The following is a 19,959-nucleotide window of genomic DNA, read 5'->3' on the forward strand; positions in this document are numbered from 1 at the left end:
CTGTTAATTGAAATGCATTCCAGGTGACTACCTCATGAAGCTGGTTGAGAGAATGCCAAGAGTGGCAAAGGGTGGCTACTTTGAAGAATCTCAAATATAAAATATTTTAATTTATTTAACACTTTTTTGGTTACTACATGATTCCATGTGTGTTATTTCATAGTTTTGATGTCTTCAATGTTATTCTACAATGTAGAAAATAGTAAAAATAAAGAAAAACCCTGAAATGAGTACGTGTCCAAACATTTGACTGGTAGTGTATGTCGCGCAGCTGAGTCGAGTGGAGACGAATGGAGTCGGTTCAGTTAGTCGTCCCGATGAGCCCTTCTCACATAGATAGTTTATGCTGGCTAGCTAGCAAAAACAGGAGCATGGCGCTAGTTAAAACTTGTAAAACAAAGTGATGTTTATTTCGTTGGACATCAGGTATGTTCGTGAAGCCTCTCCATCATCCCGCTTCCATACCGTCAGCCAGCCATCAGCCATAATAAACCCAGAGGATCATGGTCCCTGTAGTCATTGAGACAGCTCCCCTAAAGAGAAACCCTGTGAGGCCCTAGTGTCCTATCAGCACTCCTATATAAGCTCCATCCCCAATAGCACCCTATTCCCTACGTAGGGACCTACAGGCCTAATTTGTTGCACTAAATAGGGAATAGAGTGTCATTTGGGACACAACCAGATCCCAGCCCTGCAGAGAGAGGAACACCCAGTCCCATCGTCCCATGTAAACTAACCTCAGCCAAACCCTCAATGGAAGGATCAAATTAGCTGACTCTGGTGTTCACTCACCAAACTCATAGGCCTACAACACATTATTCATATTTTAAATGGGAGGGGAATCTGGATTGAATAGAGTTAGTCGAATGTCAGCATTATTAACTCCATGTTTTTCATTCAGTTGGTTACATCCCCATAGTTAACAGCACACACTGGTTGTGTCCCAAATGACACCCTATTGCCTATTTAGTGCACCACTTTGGACCAGGGCCCATATATAGGGAATAGGGCTCTGGTGAAAAGTACTGCACTATACAGCCAGGGAATAGGGTTTTCGTGAAAAGTAGTGCACTATATCGGGAATAGGGTCCCATTTGGGATGCAACCACTGCCAGATAACCGTATTCTACTCCCTGGGCATTCCTCCTCATTGAGCCCCCAGGGTGTTGGGCAGCAAACTCAGGCCAAAACTCTTGATTGGGAAGACCACCATTTATGTCTTGGCACAAAGGATTCTCTCTCACGCACGCGCATTCGCACACATGCACACACACACACAGCTAATGCAATATGCTTGAGGTCCTCTGCTTGCTAAAATATTCACAGCAAAAGTTTGACAGCAACGCTTGTGACACATTTCACATTCAGGATGTGTCACTGCATTTGTGAAAGTTGGCCTAAAGTACCACAGTCAACTTCCATAGAGAATCCAGAGCCATTAAACCACAGCTTTGGAGCCATATGTATGAAGTGTCTCAGAATGCTGATCAGTTTAGTCTTTTAGATCACAATTAATCAAATGAAATAGACATGGAGGGACCTGATCCTAGATGAGCACTCCTACTCTGAGACGCTAGACACATAAAGCCCCTGAACACCAAAGGCTGCCTAGCTGGTGCCATTAAAGTTAAAGCAACAATGTACCGTATTCTCTTTCAGTGATAGTAATAGGTTACTATCACTGGGGTTAGGCAGGAATATGTGTGTTCGTCCCACCCTATACAACGCACTTCTTCCATGGGGCTCTGGTAAAAAAGTATTTCACTGTGTACAGGGAAAAGGGTGCCATTTGGGACGCAACCTGTGTTTTTTGGTATAGCAGGCCCAAGTGTTATTATCCCTTTGATATTATTAAGTCTTCTGCCCCTGGTCAGGGTTTGCATAGTAAGAGCTAGGAGGCCTATAACTTATAGCTGCAGATACCCTTTCCCCCCCTGGACAAATCCCTTACACTAAATCAGCTTACAATGACCGTGTGGCTGTATGGCTACGCAGAAACCCAACTGTGGGCTCTGGTCAAAGTAGTGCACTATAAAGGGAATAGGCAGCCATTTGGGACACACCTGTGTTTCTTTTCAAAGTACAAGTCTGAAATGAATCTGGCTCAGACCACCTAGACCACAGGAAGATCCCTGGAGCCGCTCCTTTTTTGGTTCCATCTCTTGTTTCTAGAAAGTCGTTTCCACAGTAACATCACTTGAGGGTGTTGTCAAAACACCATACTGTTACTATGGGGAGCATAACTACTAATATAGCTACTCTCTGATGAATTGTACCGCAGCCCCTGACTGACTTCCTGACTCTCACATTGCTGTAGAATTTCTAAGGCAAATATCATATCCTACATCTCAAAGTCAAAGAGAATTTTAGTCACAACAGTATTACGGGGCTATGTCATCCTGGAATGTAGCAATGGTGCTAGGCTACAACAACTGATAGGGCCTGATGCATCTTCGCATTCAGTTGTGCAGTGGTGAACCACAGATCTGTAGCCTGTGGCTAAGGCTCAGTATCTATGGAAGAAGGAGTAATGTTACATGATCAGTTGTAGACCCAGGGCTCATATTAATGCCTAGAGAACCTGATTACTTATTTGTTTATTAACAACTTGTGTCATCAGAGCTTTCTGTAGAGTTGCAGCTCCATTTTAACACTATGAAGGTATAGTTAAGCAAGGGGGTGTGGTATATGGCCAATATACCACGGCTAAGGGCTGTTCTTATGCCTTGATACAGCCCTTAGCCGTGGTATATTGGCCATATACCACAAACCCCAGAGGTGCCTTATTGCTATTATAAACTGGTTACCAACGTAATTAGATCATTAAAAATCAATGTTTTGTCATACCCATGGTTTATGGCCTGATATACCACGGTTGTCAGCCAATCAGCATTCAGGGCTCAAACCACTCAGTTTATAATGTTAAGTAACCAAGCCGAGCTGTACTAGACTGGCCTGGTTACGCTTCCACCATAGTTTCTGAAACTGTGCTGGAAAGGACAATGTGGATAGAAAATACCCAAGCCAATACAGTATTATCCAAGTCTAACCTTTAGTGTGAAGAGAAAGAGAAAACACCAATGGAAATATTTATAGAGCTCGCTCAGTGAAGTAACTAAACAAACACACCTGTTACCTCTAGAGGAGTGTTAAGAGGAATTGATGTTTGTTCAGACGACTCACTGTTGTGGTCACGTTCCCTTCATGAATACTGTAGGAGATGTTATGGGATAATTTACTGCACGCTACAGTACATCTGGTCTCTTGTTTTGGCTAAAAGGGAAAAAACAGGAGTTCTACAGCACAACCTCTGGAGTTGTGCCGAAATGGCACCCTATTCTCTTTGTAGTGTTGACTGACGACTCACCCTGAATTTAATTCTGCTGCTCTATCAATTGATACATTAATTCTGAAACTGCCATCGTAGAAGTAGTTTGTGTAACTTCAAAATGATTTGCGTTGCACAATTGTATTTTTAAATCAGCAATTGGATCGCCTCTAACCAATCAGAGTATCAAAATTGATAATGTTGTCGGTTTCTGGGACCAATCAGAACAGTCAGAATGTGTTCGCATTCTAGAAATCGTCAGAAGACACAACAGTTGGCCGTAGCGATGTGGATGGGTAGCCAGGCAATTTATAGTGCACTACATTTGACCGAGTTTGGGAAAAGCAGCATTACAGCATTTAACTTAAGGTTGTCGCTGGGGATTCATGCATTAGCTAAATATATGAATGTGCCACATTACATAAATGAGCATGGATTCAAACTTGGTTGGTTATGAATGTGAATAGATTAGTGGGATATTATCAGAGACTTTTCCATTGATCTTTTTCAGATGCAAATCTTGTATACAGTAGATTGTAAGAGTGGGTGCTGCAGATTTAATATTTGCATGGGATGGGCTTCACATGTAAAGTAAAGCTGCTGTGGTCAGGGTAGGCTATGTAATCTGAGTGTTCTTCGACGTCTTCTAATGACAAGTGAGACTAAAGCATTTACATATACAGGTCACCTGAATGGGCCTATGTGAAAACCATTGCAAGGAATAGACAAGGGTAATAACTGAAAACATGCTTAATGATAAATTCAGATTGATTTGGCACTGGCAGCAAAACACATGGGCCTATTCTACAGCTGTGACTAGGCTACTGAAAATGTGTCATTTATTTTGTGCGTAAAATAAAACTGGTTACATTATAGCCTGATCAGTAAGAAGCCAATGTCAACTGTAAATCCAAATCTAGGGTTCTTGTAGTCTAGACAGGCTACATATCCTGAACACAGAAATCTGCGGCACATTTGTTCAAATAAGAGACTATTTAAAAGTATGGCTGATGATTCATTGTCGACCAAACGTTACATTTTTGTGACATTTAAAGGGAGCCTTTCATTTAATTCAATTATTGCGAGATGTGCGCTTATGCCAATGTGGCATCAACGTGTTGAACGACTGTATCAAACCAATCCAAATTCATGATTTCCTATGAGGGGAAAATGGCAATACCAATACCGTTGTTTGATAGTGAGGAACCAAAGACCATTGGCTACACAATGTTGTTTTTGCTGCAATTTTGGACATGCGACGTATGATAGAAATACTGAGAAAAAAAAAGCGTATGTAGAAGTAACAAGAATGAACCTATTTACCTGGTCGAGAGGAAGATTGATGATTTCGCTTATGGGTTGCAGCAAACTGGATCCAGTGCATGCCGGGGACACGGTTTCAGTAGCCATGATTCACAGAACGTTGAGAGAGTCCTCTGCTCTTCTTCCCCTCTGACAGTGAATCCCAGATTCGCCCCGACTCTGATACTACATCCACCGCTGTAGCTGCTGCTGTTTGCTGCTGGCCACTACTGGCTGTCGGTTGCGCTACAGCACGGTTTAGGCGCAAATACTTCCCAAATCAACCATAATTTGGGCGGGGAAGGATTCGACTCATTCCTGCTCTAGGCAATGGTTTGCGAAAATATCAGCACCATATTCCAATTTAAAGGCTAGACAAAATAGGCCCAAGTACCACTGAATTAAAATAAGAAAAGGGTTAAGTTGTTCTTTTATTCTCCGTTTCCAGTTGAAATAGGCTTTTTACACGTTATTTTCATTTCTCCTGTAGTCTAATATATATATTTTTTCTTTATAAATAGCGGACAACAAATATTATATTAAACTCAGGCGCTCGTTGCGCAGTTGCTCGGCTCCATACCTCGCGCACAGTTTACTGAACGCAAAATAAGATGCTGCGCTGCGGTCTTCTCTTCTCGTCCCCTAACAGAAACACTTATTATTCACCCCAATCCTGCAGGTGGCGGAAAAGAAATATCGGTAACGACACGTATTTCATACAATCATACAAGGAAGACGTAATCCCACCTTCCTTTGCTTTTCTAATATTTTCATTGGCTGACGTTCATCACATGATGCCAACTTCCGGCTTTGAAAATCATATTTTCCTGTCCAAGAAACGTGAATTTGAGATAAACAAATAAACGTGATATTTAATTTAGCGACAAAACGTTCGAATGTTGCTGGTGGTCGTCGTCACATATATTTGGCTATGGTGAAATGCGTGGTTCTGGGGTGTCCTAATCGAAGCGACAATAATAAAGGAGCGTTTCCGAATCGACCTTCTAAGAGGTTTTTACATTTTCCTAAGGACCAGACTCGAATAGAAGTGTGCCTTGCTCCCCAGCGAAAGACGGAGAAGTAGGATTCAACGGAGGAGCACATCATATGTGAAAAACACTTTCTGACAGACCACATAACGCCACTTGGAAAAAGCGATGATGCCATTCCTATCATGCCACCATACTTCGACGGACCACTACATCTGATCAACCCGTGGACGCGTAGGAATTCGTGGATGATGATGCTGTAGCAGTTGCTACGACTAGGCACGAGAGGATACGCGCATGATCACTTTGATTGATGGCGTTCTTATTGCATTCATTGTAGTCGTTGTTTTTAGTAATCCCTGTCTACATATATTTTATTTACAGGATGTTGATGTTGAAGAAGAATATGATGAACCAGGCCGAGACAGAACCATCTGCATCTATGTAAGGTAACAGCTCTCTAGCCTTTATGAAATATAATAAGCATTCTTCCTTTTGTGTTTTGAACTACAGGTACTTGCATTCTACACTTCTGAGCATCTCTCTAGGTGTTTGAAAATAACGAGGCATTTTTAATAAATCACATAATAAGTTGCATGGACTCATTGTGTAGAGTAGTAGTGGTTAACATGATTTTGGAATGACTACCCCAACTCTGTACCCTACACATACAGACAATTGTAAGGTCCCTCAATCGAGTAGTGAATTTCAAACACATGTTCAACCACAAAGACCAGGGAGGTTTTTCAATGCCTCGCAAAAAAGGACACTGATTGGTAGATGTTTAAAAAGCAGACACTGAATATCTTTTTGATCATGGTAGTTATTAATTAGGCTTTGGGTGGTGTATAAATACACCCAGTCACTACAAAGATACAGGCGTCCTTCCTAACTCAGTTACCGGAGAAGGAGGAAACGGCTCAGGGATTTCACTGAGGCCAATGGTGATTTTAAAACAGTTAGAGTTTATTGGTTGTGATATGAGAGAACTGAGAATGGATCAACAACCGTGTAGTTACTCCACAATACTAACCTAAATGACAGAGTGAAAAGAAGGAAGCCTGTACATAATTTACAAAAAATATTAAAAAACATACATCCTGTTTGCAACAAGGCACTTAAGTGGTTGTTGTTGTTTTGTATCCCTCTTCAATCTAGATCCTGTGAACTGGTTGAAGGCACCAAGACAAGACAAGGTATGCGTGATCATCATTACTGAACATCTATTATTATTCAAAATCAACCTGGCGTTGAATGACCCTCTGACACTTCCTTGCCTTGTACAATTCCTGCATCCAGGGCCGGCTCCAGGCATAAGTGACATAAGTGGTTGCTTAGGGCCCCAGGCCGCTAAGCAACCGCTTTAAAACTGGTAAAAAATTCTTGCCACCACATGGAAAATGGGTAGAATTGTAGGAGATTAGCTGTAAAACTGCACAAAAATTCGCTGTGCCCCATGGCAAAATGAGTATCATTGCATGAAATTTGTCATAAAATTGCAAAAATGTCTCTTCTCCCCATGGCAAAATGTTCAGAATTGCAGGAATTTCACTTTAAAATGTATTGTTTTTCTCTCCGCCATCAAGAGACAGGGCCACTAAAATGTTTAGTAGTGGGGGTGGGGACAACAAAATCTCGCTTAGGGCCCCCAAAAGGCTGCCTGCATTGCTAATGGAATCCTATGCCCTATTTAGTGCACTACTTTTGACCAGGGCCCACTACTGGTCAAAGTAGTGAACTACACTGAGTGTACAAAACACTTGGTAGTACAAGAGTAGTGTTATCACTGTTAATTTTCATATCCAGATATGGTAACTGCCCCTAAATCCATAAAACACACAGTGGTTTACTTTTATAATCAAGATACAGTGAATGGCTATTAGCTAACTAAAGTACTAGAATATACAGTGTTCAAAACATGCTCTTTCCATGACATAGACTGACCAGGTGAATCCAGGTGAAAGCTATGATCCCTTATTGATGCTACTTGTTAAATCCACTTCAATCAGTGTAGATGAAGGGGAGGAGACAGGTTAGAGAAGGATTTTTAAGCCTTGAGACAATTGAGACATGGATTGTGTATGTGTGTCATTCAGAGGGTCAATGGCAAAACAAAAGATTGAAGTGCCTTTGAACGGGGTATGGTAGTACAGTTTCCCGTGTGTATCAAAATGGTCCACCACCCAAAGGACATCAAGCCAACTTGACACAACTGTGGGAAGCATTGGAGTCAACATGGACCACCATCCCTTGGAATGCTTTCCACACCTTGTAGAGTCCTTGGCCTGACGAATTGAGGCTATTCCGATGTTCCGAATTGATGCGAGTAAGACATTTAAGCGTGTTAACCCTCGCAAGGCTGCCGGCCCTGACGGCATCCCTAGCCGCATCCTCAGAGCATGTGCAGACCAGCTGGCTGGTGTGTTTACGGACATATTCAATTTCTCCCTATCCCAGTCTGCTGTCCCCACATGCTTCAAGATGACCACCATTGTTCCTGTACCCAAGAAAGCAAAGGTAACTGAACTAAATGACTATCACCCTGTAGCACTCACTTCTGTCAGCATGAAGTGCTTTGAGAGACTAGTCAAGGATCATATCACCTCTACCTTACCTGTCACCCTAGACCCACTTCAGTTTGCCTACCGCCCCAATTGATCCACAGACGATGCAATTGCCATCACACTGCACACTGCCCTATCCCATCTAGAGAAGAGGAATACTTCAAGTTGAAGTCGGAAGTTTACATACACCTTAGCCAAATACATTTTAACTCAGTTTTTCACAATTCCTGACATTTAATCCTAGTAAAAGTTCCCTGTCTTAGGTCAGTTAGGATCACCACTATATTTTAAGATTGTGAAATCTCAGAATAATAGTAGAGAGAATGATTTATTCCAGCTTTTATTTCTTTCATCACATTCCCAGTGGGTCAGAAGTTTACATGCACTCAATTAGTATTTAGTAGCATCGCCTTTAAATTGTTTAACTTGGGTCAAACTTTTCAGGTAGCCTTCCACAAGCTTCCCACAATAACTTGGGGCCCATTCCTCCTGACAGATTTGGTGTAACTGAGTCAGGTTTGTAGGTCTCCTTGCTCGCACACGCTTTTTCTTTTATGCCCACAAATTTTCTATAGGATTGAGGTCAGGGCTTTGTGTTGGCCACTCCAATACCTTGACTTTGTTCTCCTTAAGCCATTTTGCCATAACTTTGTAAGTATGCTTGGGGTCATTGTCCATTTGGAAGACCCATTTGCGACCAAGCTTGAACTTCCTGTCTGATGTCTTGAGATGTTGCTTCAATATATCCTCATAATTTTCCTGCCTCATGATGCGATCTATTTTGTGAAGTGCACCAGTCCCTCCTGCGGCAAAGCACCCCACAACATGATGCTGCCACCCCCGTGCTTCATGGTTGGGATGGTGTTCTTCGGCTTGCAAGCCTCCCCCTTTTTCCTCCAAACATAACGATGGTCATAATGGCCAAACAGTTATTTTTGTTTCATCAGACCAGAGGACATTTCTCCAAAAAGTACGATCTTTGTCCCCATGTGCAGTTGCAAACTGTCGTCTGGCTTTTTTATGGCGGTTTTGGGGCAGTGGCTTCTTCCTTGCTGAGCGGCCTTTCAGGTTATGTCGATATAGGACTCGTTTTACTGTGGATGTAGATACTTTGTATCTGTTTCCTCCAGCATCTTCACAAGGTCCTTTGCTGTTGTTCTGGGATTGATTTTCACTTTTCGCACCAAAGTACGTTAATCTCTAGGAGACAGAACGCGTCTCCTTCCTGAGCGGTATGATGGCTGCTTGGTCCCATGGTGTTTATACTTGCGTACTATTGTTTGTACAGATGAACGTGGTACCTTCAGGCATTTGGAAATTGCTCCCAAGGATGAACCAGACTTGTGGAGGTCTCCAATTTTATTCTGGGGTCTTGGCTGATTTCTTTTGATTTTCCCATGATGTCAAGCAAAGAGGCACTGAGTTTGAAGGTAGGCCTTGAAATACGTCCACAGGTACACCTCCAATTGACTCAAATGATGTCAATTAGCCTAACAGAAGCTTCTAAAGCCATGACATAATTTTCTGGAATTTTCCAAGCTGTTTAAAGGCACAGTCAACTTAGTGTATGTAAACTTCTGACCCACTGGAATTGTGATACAGTGAATTATAAGTGAAATAATCTGTCTGTAAACAATTGTTGGAAAAATTACTTGTGTCATGCACAAAGTAGATGTCCTAACCAATTTGCCAAAACTATAGTTTAACAAGAAATGTGTGAGTGGTTGAAAAATGAGTTTTAATGACTCCAACCTAAGTGTATGTAAACTTCCGACTTCAACTGTATGTAAGAATGCTGTTCATTGACTATAGCTCAGCATTCAACACCATAGTACCCTCCAAGCTCATCATTAAGCTTGAGGCCCTGGGACTGAACCCTGCCCTGTGCAACTGGGTCCTGGACTTCCTGACGGGCCGCCCCCAGTTGGTGAAGGTAGGAAACAACACCTCCACAAGGGTGCGTGCTCAGTCCCCTCCTGTACTCCCTGTTCACCAATGACTGTGTGGCCAAGCACGTCTCCCAACTCAATCATCAAGTTTGCAGATGACACAACAGTAGTACAGTAGGCCTGATTACTAACAACGACGAGACAGCCTACATGGAGTAGGTGAGGGCTCTGGTAGTGTGGTGCCAGGAAAATAAGCTCTCAATCAACGTCAACAAAACAAAGGAGATGATCGTGGACTTCAGGAAACAGCAGAGGAAGCACCCCCTATCCACAGCGACGGGACCGCAGTGGAGAAGGTGAAAAGCTTCCAAGTTCCTCGGCCTACACATCACTGACGAACTGAAATGGTCCACCCACACAGACAGTGTGGTGAAGAAGGCGCAACAGCGGCTCTTCAACCTCAGGAGGCTCAAGAAATGTGGCTTGTCATCTTAATTCCTCACAAACTTTTACAGATGCACAATCAAGAGCATCCTGTCGGGCTGTTTCACCGCTTGGTACGGCAACTGCACCGCCCTCAACCGCAGGGCTCTCCAGAAAGTAGTGCGATCTGCCCAATGCATCACCGGGGACAAAGTACCTGCCCTCCAGGACACCTACACCACCCGATGTCACAGGAAGGCCAAAAATATCATCAAGGACAACAACCACCGCTATCATCTAGAAGGCGAAGCCAGTACAGGTGCATCAAAGCTGGGACCGAGAGACTAAAAAACAGCTTCTATCAAGGCCATCAGACTATTAAATAGCCATCACTATCACATAGAGGCTGCTACCTATATACATAGACTTGAAATCACTGGCCATTTTAATAAATGGAACACTAGTCACTTTAATATTTGGCTCCCGAGTGGCGCAGCACTCTAAGGCACTGCATCTCAGTGCTAGAGGCATCACTACAGACCGTGGTTCAATTCCAGGCTGTATCACAACCAGCCGTGATTAGGAGTCCCATAGGCCGTCATTGTGAATAAGAATTTGTTCTTTACTGACCTGCCTAGATAAATAAATGAAAATATAAAATAAAATCTATAATAATAATGTCTAAATATCTTGCATTACCCATCTCATGTATATACTGTATATACTATACTATTATACTGTATCTTATTCTATGCCGCTCTGACATTGCTCGTCCATATATTTTTATATTCTTAATTCCGTTCCTTTACTAGGTTTGTGTGTATTGGGTATATGTTGTGTAATTGTTAGATATTACTGCACTGTCAGAGCTATAAGCACAAGCATTTCACTACACCTGCAATAACATCTGCTAAACACGTGTATGTGACTGATTTTGTTCTGAGGGTAAAAGGAGTGCAACTCAATTTTAGGAAGGTGTTCCTAATGTTTTGTAAACTCAGTGTATGTAGGGAATAGGGTCCCATTATGGATGCAGATAATGTTGAATCAATGTCTTGTTTTGGCTTTGATAAAATATTTGTACCTTTTTCCTACTGTAGCCAGTGCCACTGAACCCAATCCAGTGGTACCGGACACACCATTTGTCCTCCAGGATCTGGCTCTGTTGACCAAGATGTTCCTAAGGCTATTGCGTGGCATCCCTCATGGTTTCATGGACCTAAACCTCGTGGCAAAGAACCTCAACACAAGCAAACCGAGGGTCTATGACCTCACCAACTGCCTGGAGGGATCAACCTTATTCAGAAACAATCTGCCAACAAGATCAAGTGGTTGTGAGTACTACGGTTTCAACACACAAGCTCTTTGCCAGTCTGTGCTCCCACCTTCTGTGCTTATTTGTCTGTTTTGATAGGATGTGTTCATGCAGGGTGGTATTCATTAGGCACCAAATGGAAGAAAACAGACTGAAATAGGGAGGGACTACCACCTGAACTTGTCCAGTAAGAAAGACAAATTTTCTTCAGTTGCAAAACGTTTAGAAACGTCTTCCACTGCGTGCCCTAATTAATATGTGACTCCTGTCCTTGAGCTGTTGTTGTCTATTAATGTTCTATATTATGTCATGTTTTATGTGGACCCTCGGAAGAGTAGCTGCTGCTTTCACAACAGCTAATGGGGACCTAATAAAATACCAAGACCAGATCACCCTGCATTGTAGCAAGGGGTTTGTCTGTATTCTATAACTGAGTGTGGTACCATCCTGTCCCTCCCCAGAGGTCCGTGTCCAGTCACCAGTTTTGTGGGGCCGAAGCAGAGGTTTTAGCGGGAGCTGCAGAACCTGAAGACGGTGGAGGAAAGTCTGGATGAGCTCATCAAGACCTGTGCACAGCAGCTCTTTGACATGACGGACGGCCTAGACAACAGAGAATATCCTTTTATAACATAAACACTGTAAAAAACTGTTGGGCACTAAAGCACCATGTAAAAGTGGTCGGCTAGCAGGCCCTCGCCCGTCTGAGCGGTCGGCTGTGAATGCCCTCGCCCGTCTGAGCGGTCGGCTGTGAATGCCCTCGCCCGTCTGAGCGGTCGGCTGTGAATTCCCTCGCCCGTCTGAGCGGTCGGCTGTGAATGCCCTCGCCCGCTGGAGTAGTGTTTCTCAGGGGAGTAGCTGGGCCGACTCGGGGAGTACCGGTAGTGATTGCGCTCCCGTGAAGGTGATGATGGCTTTAGCTGGGGGGGCCTACAGTGGTGGGGGTCAGGAAAGTAGCAGCTGTGCCGGTGCTCCATCGGCAGTGACTGAGGCCGGGTGGGCCTAGAGTATGCCCTCCTGATCTCTTGCTGCTCGTGACGTAGGTACTCGAGTGTGTGGTCACTCTGACCACTGAGGAGGCCTGGAGCAGGGCTGGTAGTCTCTTAGATGAGAGAGGTGTGTAGGGCCTTGCAACTCATCTTCCTCCGGTGCTTGACGGCTTTGTGTGTCAGAGTGGGCTGAGGTGGGTGGTGACAGCAGCCCCATATGTCGTAGGGATGCAGGATAACTTGTCTGCATCCTGGGGCGTGGAAACGACTCCTCTTCTGGGTTTTTCAACATCTCAACTAGAGCAGGTCAGAATCTGGTGATACGAAGGACCATGTAAAAACTATAAGTTGCTAAGTCCGGTTAGAAGGACCATGTAGAAACAGTTGACTGGTATGCCCTCCCCCATCTGAGCAGTCGGCTATGAATGCCCTCACCCGCTATACAGGGCATTCGGAAAGTATTCAGACCCCTTCCCTTTTTCCAAATTTTGTTACGTTACAGCCTTATTCTAAAATAGATTTTAAAAAATGGTTCCTCGTCAATCTACACACAATACCCAATAATGACAAAGCGAAAACATTTGCAAATGTATTAAAAATAAAAACAGAAATACCTTATTTACATAAGTATTCAGACCCTTTGTTATGAGAATCGAAATTGAGCTCAGGTGCATCCTGTTTCCATCGATCATCCTTGATCGGGGCGGAAATCCCGGGGGGGACACGACCCCCCCCCCCCATCCTGGGAAAAATGATTTGTCCCCTCCAATATATCACTGAAACATAACTATGTAATTTAAATAATATTAATAATACGCAATGAAAGCAATTGTGCTGATTATAGACACTTAATAGCGCGTTTTTAAATTTCAAAAGATTGCGACCCCCCCCCCCCCCCAACCTTTGCCTCACAATGGTTTGATCCACTGCCAGTTCCTTAGTTGGCAAGGTAAGAGGGGTCGTATCCACTGTCTGAAAGGCACTCAATGAACGTAACTGACGTGAGGTTAATCCAGTCATTCGCGCACACACACTAGCTGAATATGCAGAGCTAGCGGGCAAATATTAACTATTAAGCTAGCTAGTAATTATTCCATTTGTGGCCTCGTCAAATATGGAATCTTTGCTATCGTCAATTTATTCCAAGATCAGCATGCAGATGATGTAAGTTAGTGCTTCAAAGTCCCTGTGATAAGGTTAGCGATAAACTGAAGTCCAAACTGAACAGAACTACACTCTCTTCTACCATTGTCTTAAATATATTCAATGGTCTCGTTGCAAAAGCTAAATTGTCTCAAGGGAACTTTTATTTATTTTATTTCACCTTTATTTAACCCGGGTAGCAAAGATTATAGCGAACACCACTGAAATGGAATTGGTGCTCGCTAGCTTTGCAAATTCAGCTATTGTTGGAAGCCAGCCAATATGAAACAAACTATTAAAATTACAAAAGGTTGCAGCATATGTTGTGTAAATGGTGAACTCATACAGCTGTCAACTCTTGTCATTTTAATCCGTTTCACATTTGTTAGCTACCTTTTAGATCGAAGCCCAAATAGAATGATAAAAGATAAGATGATAGAAGCCCATCTCCTACTGTAAATAACCTACACACTGTGTGTGTGTGTGTGTAGCCAGCCAGCCAGCCAGGTAGAAAAATGGCAGAAAAATAAGACGGACATCAGAGTATTTTTCAGTACACCAAAACGCAAAGTAAGAACCCTAGTAGCCTAATATCTCAAAGACTAGTTGATAAAATGTTCATAAGAAAGAAATGAAATTCTAATGGAAATGTTTCACAATGATGTCATTAGGCAGAGCAGGCAACAGATGGCACACAGACTGCAGAGTTGGGGACAGATATGCAGGGACAGACTGGCAGAGACAGGAAGTCTCAGGTAAGTTTGAGTCTTTGTTTGGCAACATTATGAAAGGTTCTCAATTTTTTTTACTTGTAAAATAGGAACATAATTGGAAAATGCCATGGATACCCCCACTCTCAACTTAAACTGGTGACTGAACTAAGATTTGTTAAAGGCAATGATATTGCTGTTGTGATTAGTGTAGTTTTGGGTACCGGTAGTTAGGAGTACGGCAAACACCTTATTTCTTTAGTTCCTCAATATACATTTACCATATTACAATGTAGGCTATGTGTTACAGCACTACTTTTGGTGTCCCCATCAGGAATTGCTCTTGAGAAAATGTAATGTAATTGTCCCCTCCAAAGTTGATATCAGATTTTCTCCCCTGTCCTTGATGTTTATACAACTTGATTGGAGCCCACCTGTGGTAAATTCAATTGATTGGACATGATTTGGAAATGCACACACCTGTCTAAATAAGGTCCCACAGTTGACAGTGCATGTCAGAGCAAAGACCAAGTCATGAGGTCGAAGGACTTGTCTGTAGAGCTCCAAGACAGGATTGTGTCGAGCCACAGATCTGGGTAAGGGTACCAAAAAATGTCTGCAGCATTAAAGGTCCCCAAGAACACAGTGGGCTCCATCATTCTTAAACGGAGGATGTTTGGAACCACCGAGACTCTTCCTAGAGCTGGCCGCCTGGCCAAACTGAGCAATCGGGGGAGAAGGGCCTTGATCAAGGAGGTGACCAAGAACCCGATGGTCACTCCGTGGAGATGGAAGAACCTTCCAGAAGGACAGCTATCTCTGCAGCACTCCACCAATCAGGCCTTTATAGTAGAGTGGCCTGACGGAAGCCACTCCTCAGTAAAAGGCACATGACAGCCCGTTTGGAGTTGCAAAAGGCACCTATAGGACTCTCATACCATGAGAAACAAAATTCTCTGGTCTGATGAAACCAAGATTGAACTATTTGGCCTGAATGCCAAGCATCACGTCTGGAGGAAAGATGGGTCCATTTTTTTCAACAGCAGAGACTGGGAGACTAGTCAGGATTGAGGGAAAGATGAACAGAGCAAACTACAGAGAGATCCTTGACGAAAACCTGCTCCAGAGCGCTCAGGACCTCAGATTGGGGCGACGGTTCACCTACCAACAGGACAACGACCCTAAGCACACAGCTAAGACAATGCAGGAGTGGCTTCGGGACAAGTCTTTGAATATCATTGAGTGGCCCAGCCAGAGCTGGGAATTGAACCTGATTGAACATCTCTGGAGAGACCTAAAAATAGCTGTGCAGCTACGCTCCCCATCCAGCCTGACAGAGCTTGAGAGGATCTGCAGAGAAGAATGGGAGAAACTCCCCAAATACAGGTGTGCCAAGCTTGTAGCGTCATCCAAAAGAAGACTTGAGGCTGTAATCGCTGCCAAAGATGCTTCAACAAAGTACTGAGTAAAGGGTCTGAATACTTATGTAAATGTGTGGGAAGGTTAGGTGGAGAGGAGAGGAGCAGGACAGCCTTTTTTCAAACACTAACACCACCTTTTACATGGTACAAACACTGGTATTTTAAGAAGCTAACAACACTGAGAATAGTAGATAAGGAGACAACCCAATATTAGCAAAATGCAGACTGATAATAAAATACTGTCAAAAAAAATAAGAAAGTCACTCTCTTTGATTTACGCTGTGAATGAACCAACATTTTGGTACACAATGTTAGGATTAAGGCCATTACGATTACGCTGCAGAAACAGTCACCAGTCCTAAAGTACAAACAATTTGTGTGTCCTGCTGTTGTATTTTCTTTAACTGCCTCTGGACATTAGCATGTGACCCACAGAGACATTAGTGGTATCAAGGTGTTCCAGGAGCAGACGGTCGTTGCCATTAAGGCCCCGGAGAAGACCAAGCTGGAGGTGCCCACACCCAAGGAGGTACAGTAAGGAGGGCCAAACTTAAACCTGCTTTACAGACCTGGGTCGTGTTCATTAGGGAACACAGTAGCAAAACGTGGTGCAATGAAAACTGGCGTTTGTTATTGTACAAGCTAATATAGTACGTTTCCGTTTCCACGGTTTTCTTCCGTTTCATGCCTAATGAACACAACACCACTCTGTAGCTGTATATGCATGCAAAAAAATAAATTGAATTGAACTTTGATTAAATGAGTTGATTCTTCACATGGGATGATTTCACTGAACAACAAAAGAAAGGGAATATTGAATGATCCCTCGCATCTCCCAAAAACGTTTTCAACATACATCTGTAAAATGATAGCCTTAGAACCTAAAGCTTTGGTTGTCTTCCTCTCAGGCTTCCATGTCTTCTCCCTGGACCTCCTCAATGTCCACCTCTTGAACATCGGAATCTGAGGCCTCATCTTCACTGTCACTTTCCAACCTTGTTGAGGATGGCTTGTTGTCAGGCTCAAAAAGCCTCAAATTTTCCCGGATGGCCACTAATTTTTCAACCCTTGTATTGGTCAGTTTGTCGCATGCTTTGGTGTGTGTGTTCCCAAACAAGGACCAGTTGCGCACTGAGGCGGCTGATGTTGGTGGGATTTGGAGGATGATGGAGGCAACAGGGGAAAGAGCCACAGATCCACAAAGTCCCTTCCACCAGGTGGCTAATGAGATATGTTGGCACAGCTGCCATATTGCATCTCCATCTCAAAGCCCTTGCTTGGAAGTATACTTCGCCAGACTGCCAAGAACCTTGCCCTCATCCAGGCCAAGGTGGCGAGACACGGTAGTGATAACATCATAGACCTTGTCGATCTCTGCTCCAGACAGGATGCTCTTGCCAGCATACTTGGGGTCCAACATGTACGCTGCAGCGTGTATGGGCTTCAGGCAGAAGTCTTCATGATTGCAATACAGTCTTCTTTCTCTATGATTTGCTTGACCTTCTGTTGAACTCTGCATCCAGAAAATGAGTAGATAAAGCATGTCTGGTTGGAGGGGTGTATGCTGGGCGAAGAACATTCAGAAATCTCTTCCAATAGACATTGCCTGTGAGCATCAGAGGTGAACCAGTTGCATTCACAGCTCGAGCAAGACATTCATCAGCATTTCTCTGACTACGTTCCTCCAATGAGTCAAAAAAACAGATTCTGATTCCAGGAGGACCATGAGCTGTTGCTATCGATAAGGTGTCTGATTCATCATTTTCACCTTGAATAGAAGTAGAGGGACTTTTGTCAGAGGTTGCTTGTTGTGAGCGCTGAGGGAACTTTATGCACTTGGCCAGATGATTCTGCATCTTTGTTGCATTCTTCACATATGATTTGGCACAGTATTTGCAAATGTACACAGCCTATCCTTCTACATTATCTGCAGTGAAATCTCTCCACACATCAGATAGTGCCCGTGGCATTTTCCTGTAAAGATTAGAAAAAAATGAGTAAAATAAAAATATATATATATACAATTCCATGTACAGATAAATAGTTAAGCAGTTTGATTAAAACTCCTTTGTAAGATAAATGTTTTAAAATTAAACTTGTATGGAAACAGGTGAATTAACACTCCTCAGTTAGCAGGCTCAAGCAAGCTAAAAACTCACATGGTAGCAAAAACTAACTAGCAGAAATTGTTAAGTTAGAAATTATTTAAACACACTTTGCTGTAGGCTACTATTTACTAGTTAACAAAAAATCATGTATGTCATATAAAATGTATTCACCCCACTCAGTATTGTAATCAAAACTTACCAGAAAGCATGTAGTCCTTGGCTCAGACAGAGGTAGTAGTGTGGGCTCAATAGCATCTCATTAGTGTGCAAGATCTTGAGAATCAGCTGTACATGTGATTGAAGAATGCACTGTGCTTGCAGAGGGTTGCAATTCCATTGAATTGGGGATAGTTTAACCAAAATATGCCACAAGATCTAGAATTGCCATGTGTATCCCACAAAAAAAAGGTTCACTGTTATAAGCCAACTTTTTTTGGATGAATTTAAGCAAAATTCCCCAAATTCCAGGGCTTAACTTCCCATGGAAATTTCCCAAAAAGCTTCCGACCATTTGCAACCCTAATTGTGATTTATCAGCGGGTATTGCAGCCCCCTCAGTACCCCCAGTTCCCTTGGAACTGTGGATTTGACCATTGTCTAAAGCAGGGTCATCGTGTAAAATAGTGGATTGGAACATAATGTATACATGTTCTTTGCTTATGTAAAAAAATAAATCTGACCATGTTTTACATTTTCTTTTGTCTTCCCAATGTTAAAATAGTCTGTTATTACTAAAGAAGAGAACACTTAAAATGCATCCTCATATGAATAAACATGGGTGTGTGTGTGTATCATTTTTATATACAGTACCAGTCAAAAGTTTGGACACCTCCTCATTCAATGGTTTTTATTTATTTTTACTATTTTCTACATTGTAGAATAATAGTGAAGATGTCAAAACTATAACACACAAAAAAGTGTTTAACAAATCAAATATATTTTAGATTCTTCAAAGGAGCCACCCTTTGCTTTGATGACAGCTTTGCACACTCTTGGCATTCTCTCAACCAAATTCATGATGAATGCTTTTCCAACAGTCTTGAAGGAGTTCCCACATATGCTGAGCACTTGTTGGCTGCTTTCTGGGTTGAGTTGTGGTCAGGTGATTGTGGAAGCCAAGTTGTCTGATGCAGTGCCATCACTCTCCTTGGTCAAATAGCTCTTACACAATCTTTGCAGCAATTCAACCATAAAGACCTGATTCATGCAGTCTTCTCTGAACAGTTGATGTTGAGATGTGTCTGTTACTTGAACTCTGCAACCCAAATAAGTGCTTCAATCTGAGGTGCAATAAACTCTAATGAGCTTATCCTCTGCAGCAGAGTTAACTCTGGTTCTTCCTTTCCTGTGGTGGTCCTCATGAGAGCCTGTTTCATCATAGCGCTTGATGGTTTTTGCAACTGCACTTGAAGAAACTTTCAAAGTTCTTGAAATTTTCCGGATTGACTGACCTTCATGTCTTAAAGTAATGATGGACTGTCGTTTCTCTGCTTATTTGAGCTGTTCTTGCCATAATATGGACTTAGCCCTATTTGGTAAAAGACCATCTTCTGTATACCACCCCTACCTTGCCACAACACAACTGATTGGCTCAAATGTATTAAGAAGGAAAGAAATTACACATTAACTTTTAAACAAGGCACACCTGTTAATTGAAATGCATTCCAGGTGACTACCTCATGAAACTGGTTGAGATAATGCTAAGCGTGTGCAAAGCTGTCATCAAGGCAAAGGGTGGCTACTTTGAACAATCTCAAATATAAAATATATTTTGATTTGTT

At 42.7% G+C, this 19,959-nt stretch overlaps 1 protein-coding gene and 1 pseudogene across 2 annotated transcripts in view; one reads left to right on the forward strand and one right to left on the reverse strand.

The window, feature by feature from the left end:
* The window catches only part of LOC106571255 (membrane-bound glycerophospholipid O-acyltransferase 2), a 76,999-nt gene extending 71,718 nt beyond the window's left edge, over positions 1 to 5,281 (reverse strand). The window contains exon 1 of the mRNA XM_014144071.3: positions 4,652 to 5,281. Coding sequence (XP_013999546.1) covers positions 4,652 to 4,738 — 87 coding nt within the window. The 5' untranslated portion in view covers positions 4,739 to 5,281. The remainder of the gene's footprint in view (positions 1 to 4,651) is intronic.
* A 245-nt stretch (positions 5,282 to 5,526) lies between these two features.
* On the forward strand, positions 5,527 to 18,869 carry LOC106571260 (transcription factor E2F6; annotated as a pseudogene). The gene is made up of 7 exons (XR_014380533.1): positions 5,527 to 5,535; positions 6,004 to 6,063; positions 6,778 to 6,815; positions 11,596 to 11,829; positions 12,272 to 12,424; positions 16,487 to 16,599; positions 16,979 to 18,869. The product of XR_014380533.1 is annotated as a transcription factor E2F6 (transcript).
* Positions 18,870 to 19,959: the final 1,090 nt, after the last annotated feature.

This window comes from Salmo salar, chromosome 15 (genome assembly GCF_965601325.2).
Source record: "Salmo salar chromosome 15, fSalSal1, whole genome shotgun sequence".
Classification (NCBI taxonomy): Eukaryota; Metazoa; Chordata; class Actinopteri; order Salmoniformes; family Salmonidae; genus Salmo; species Salmo salar.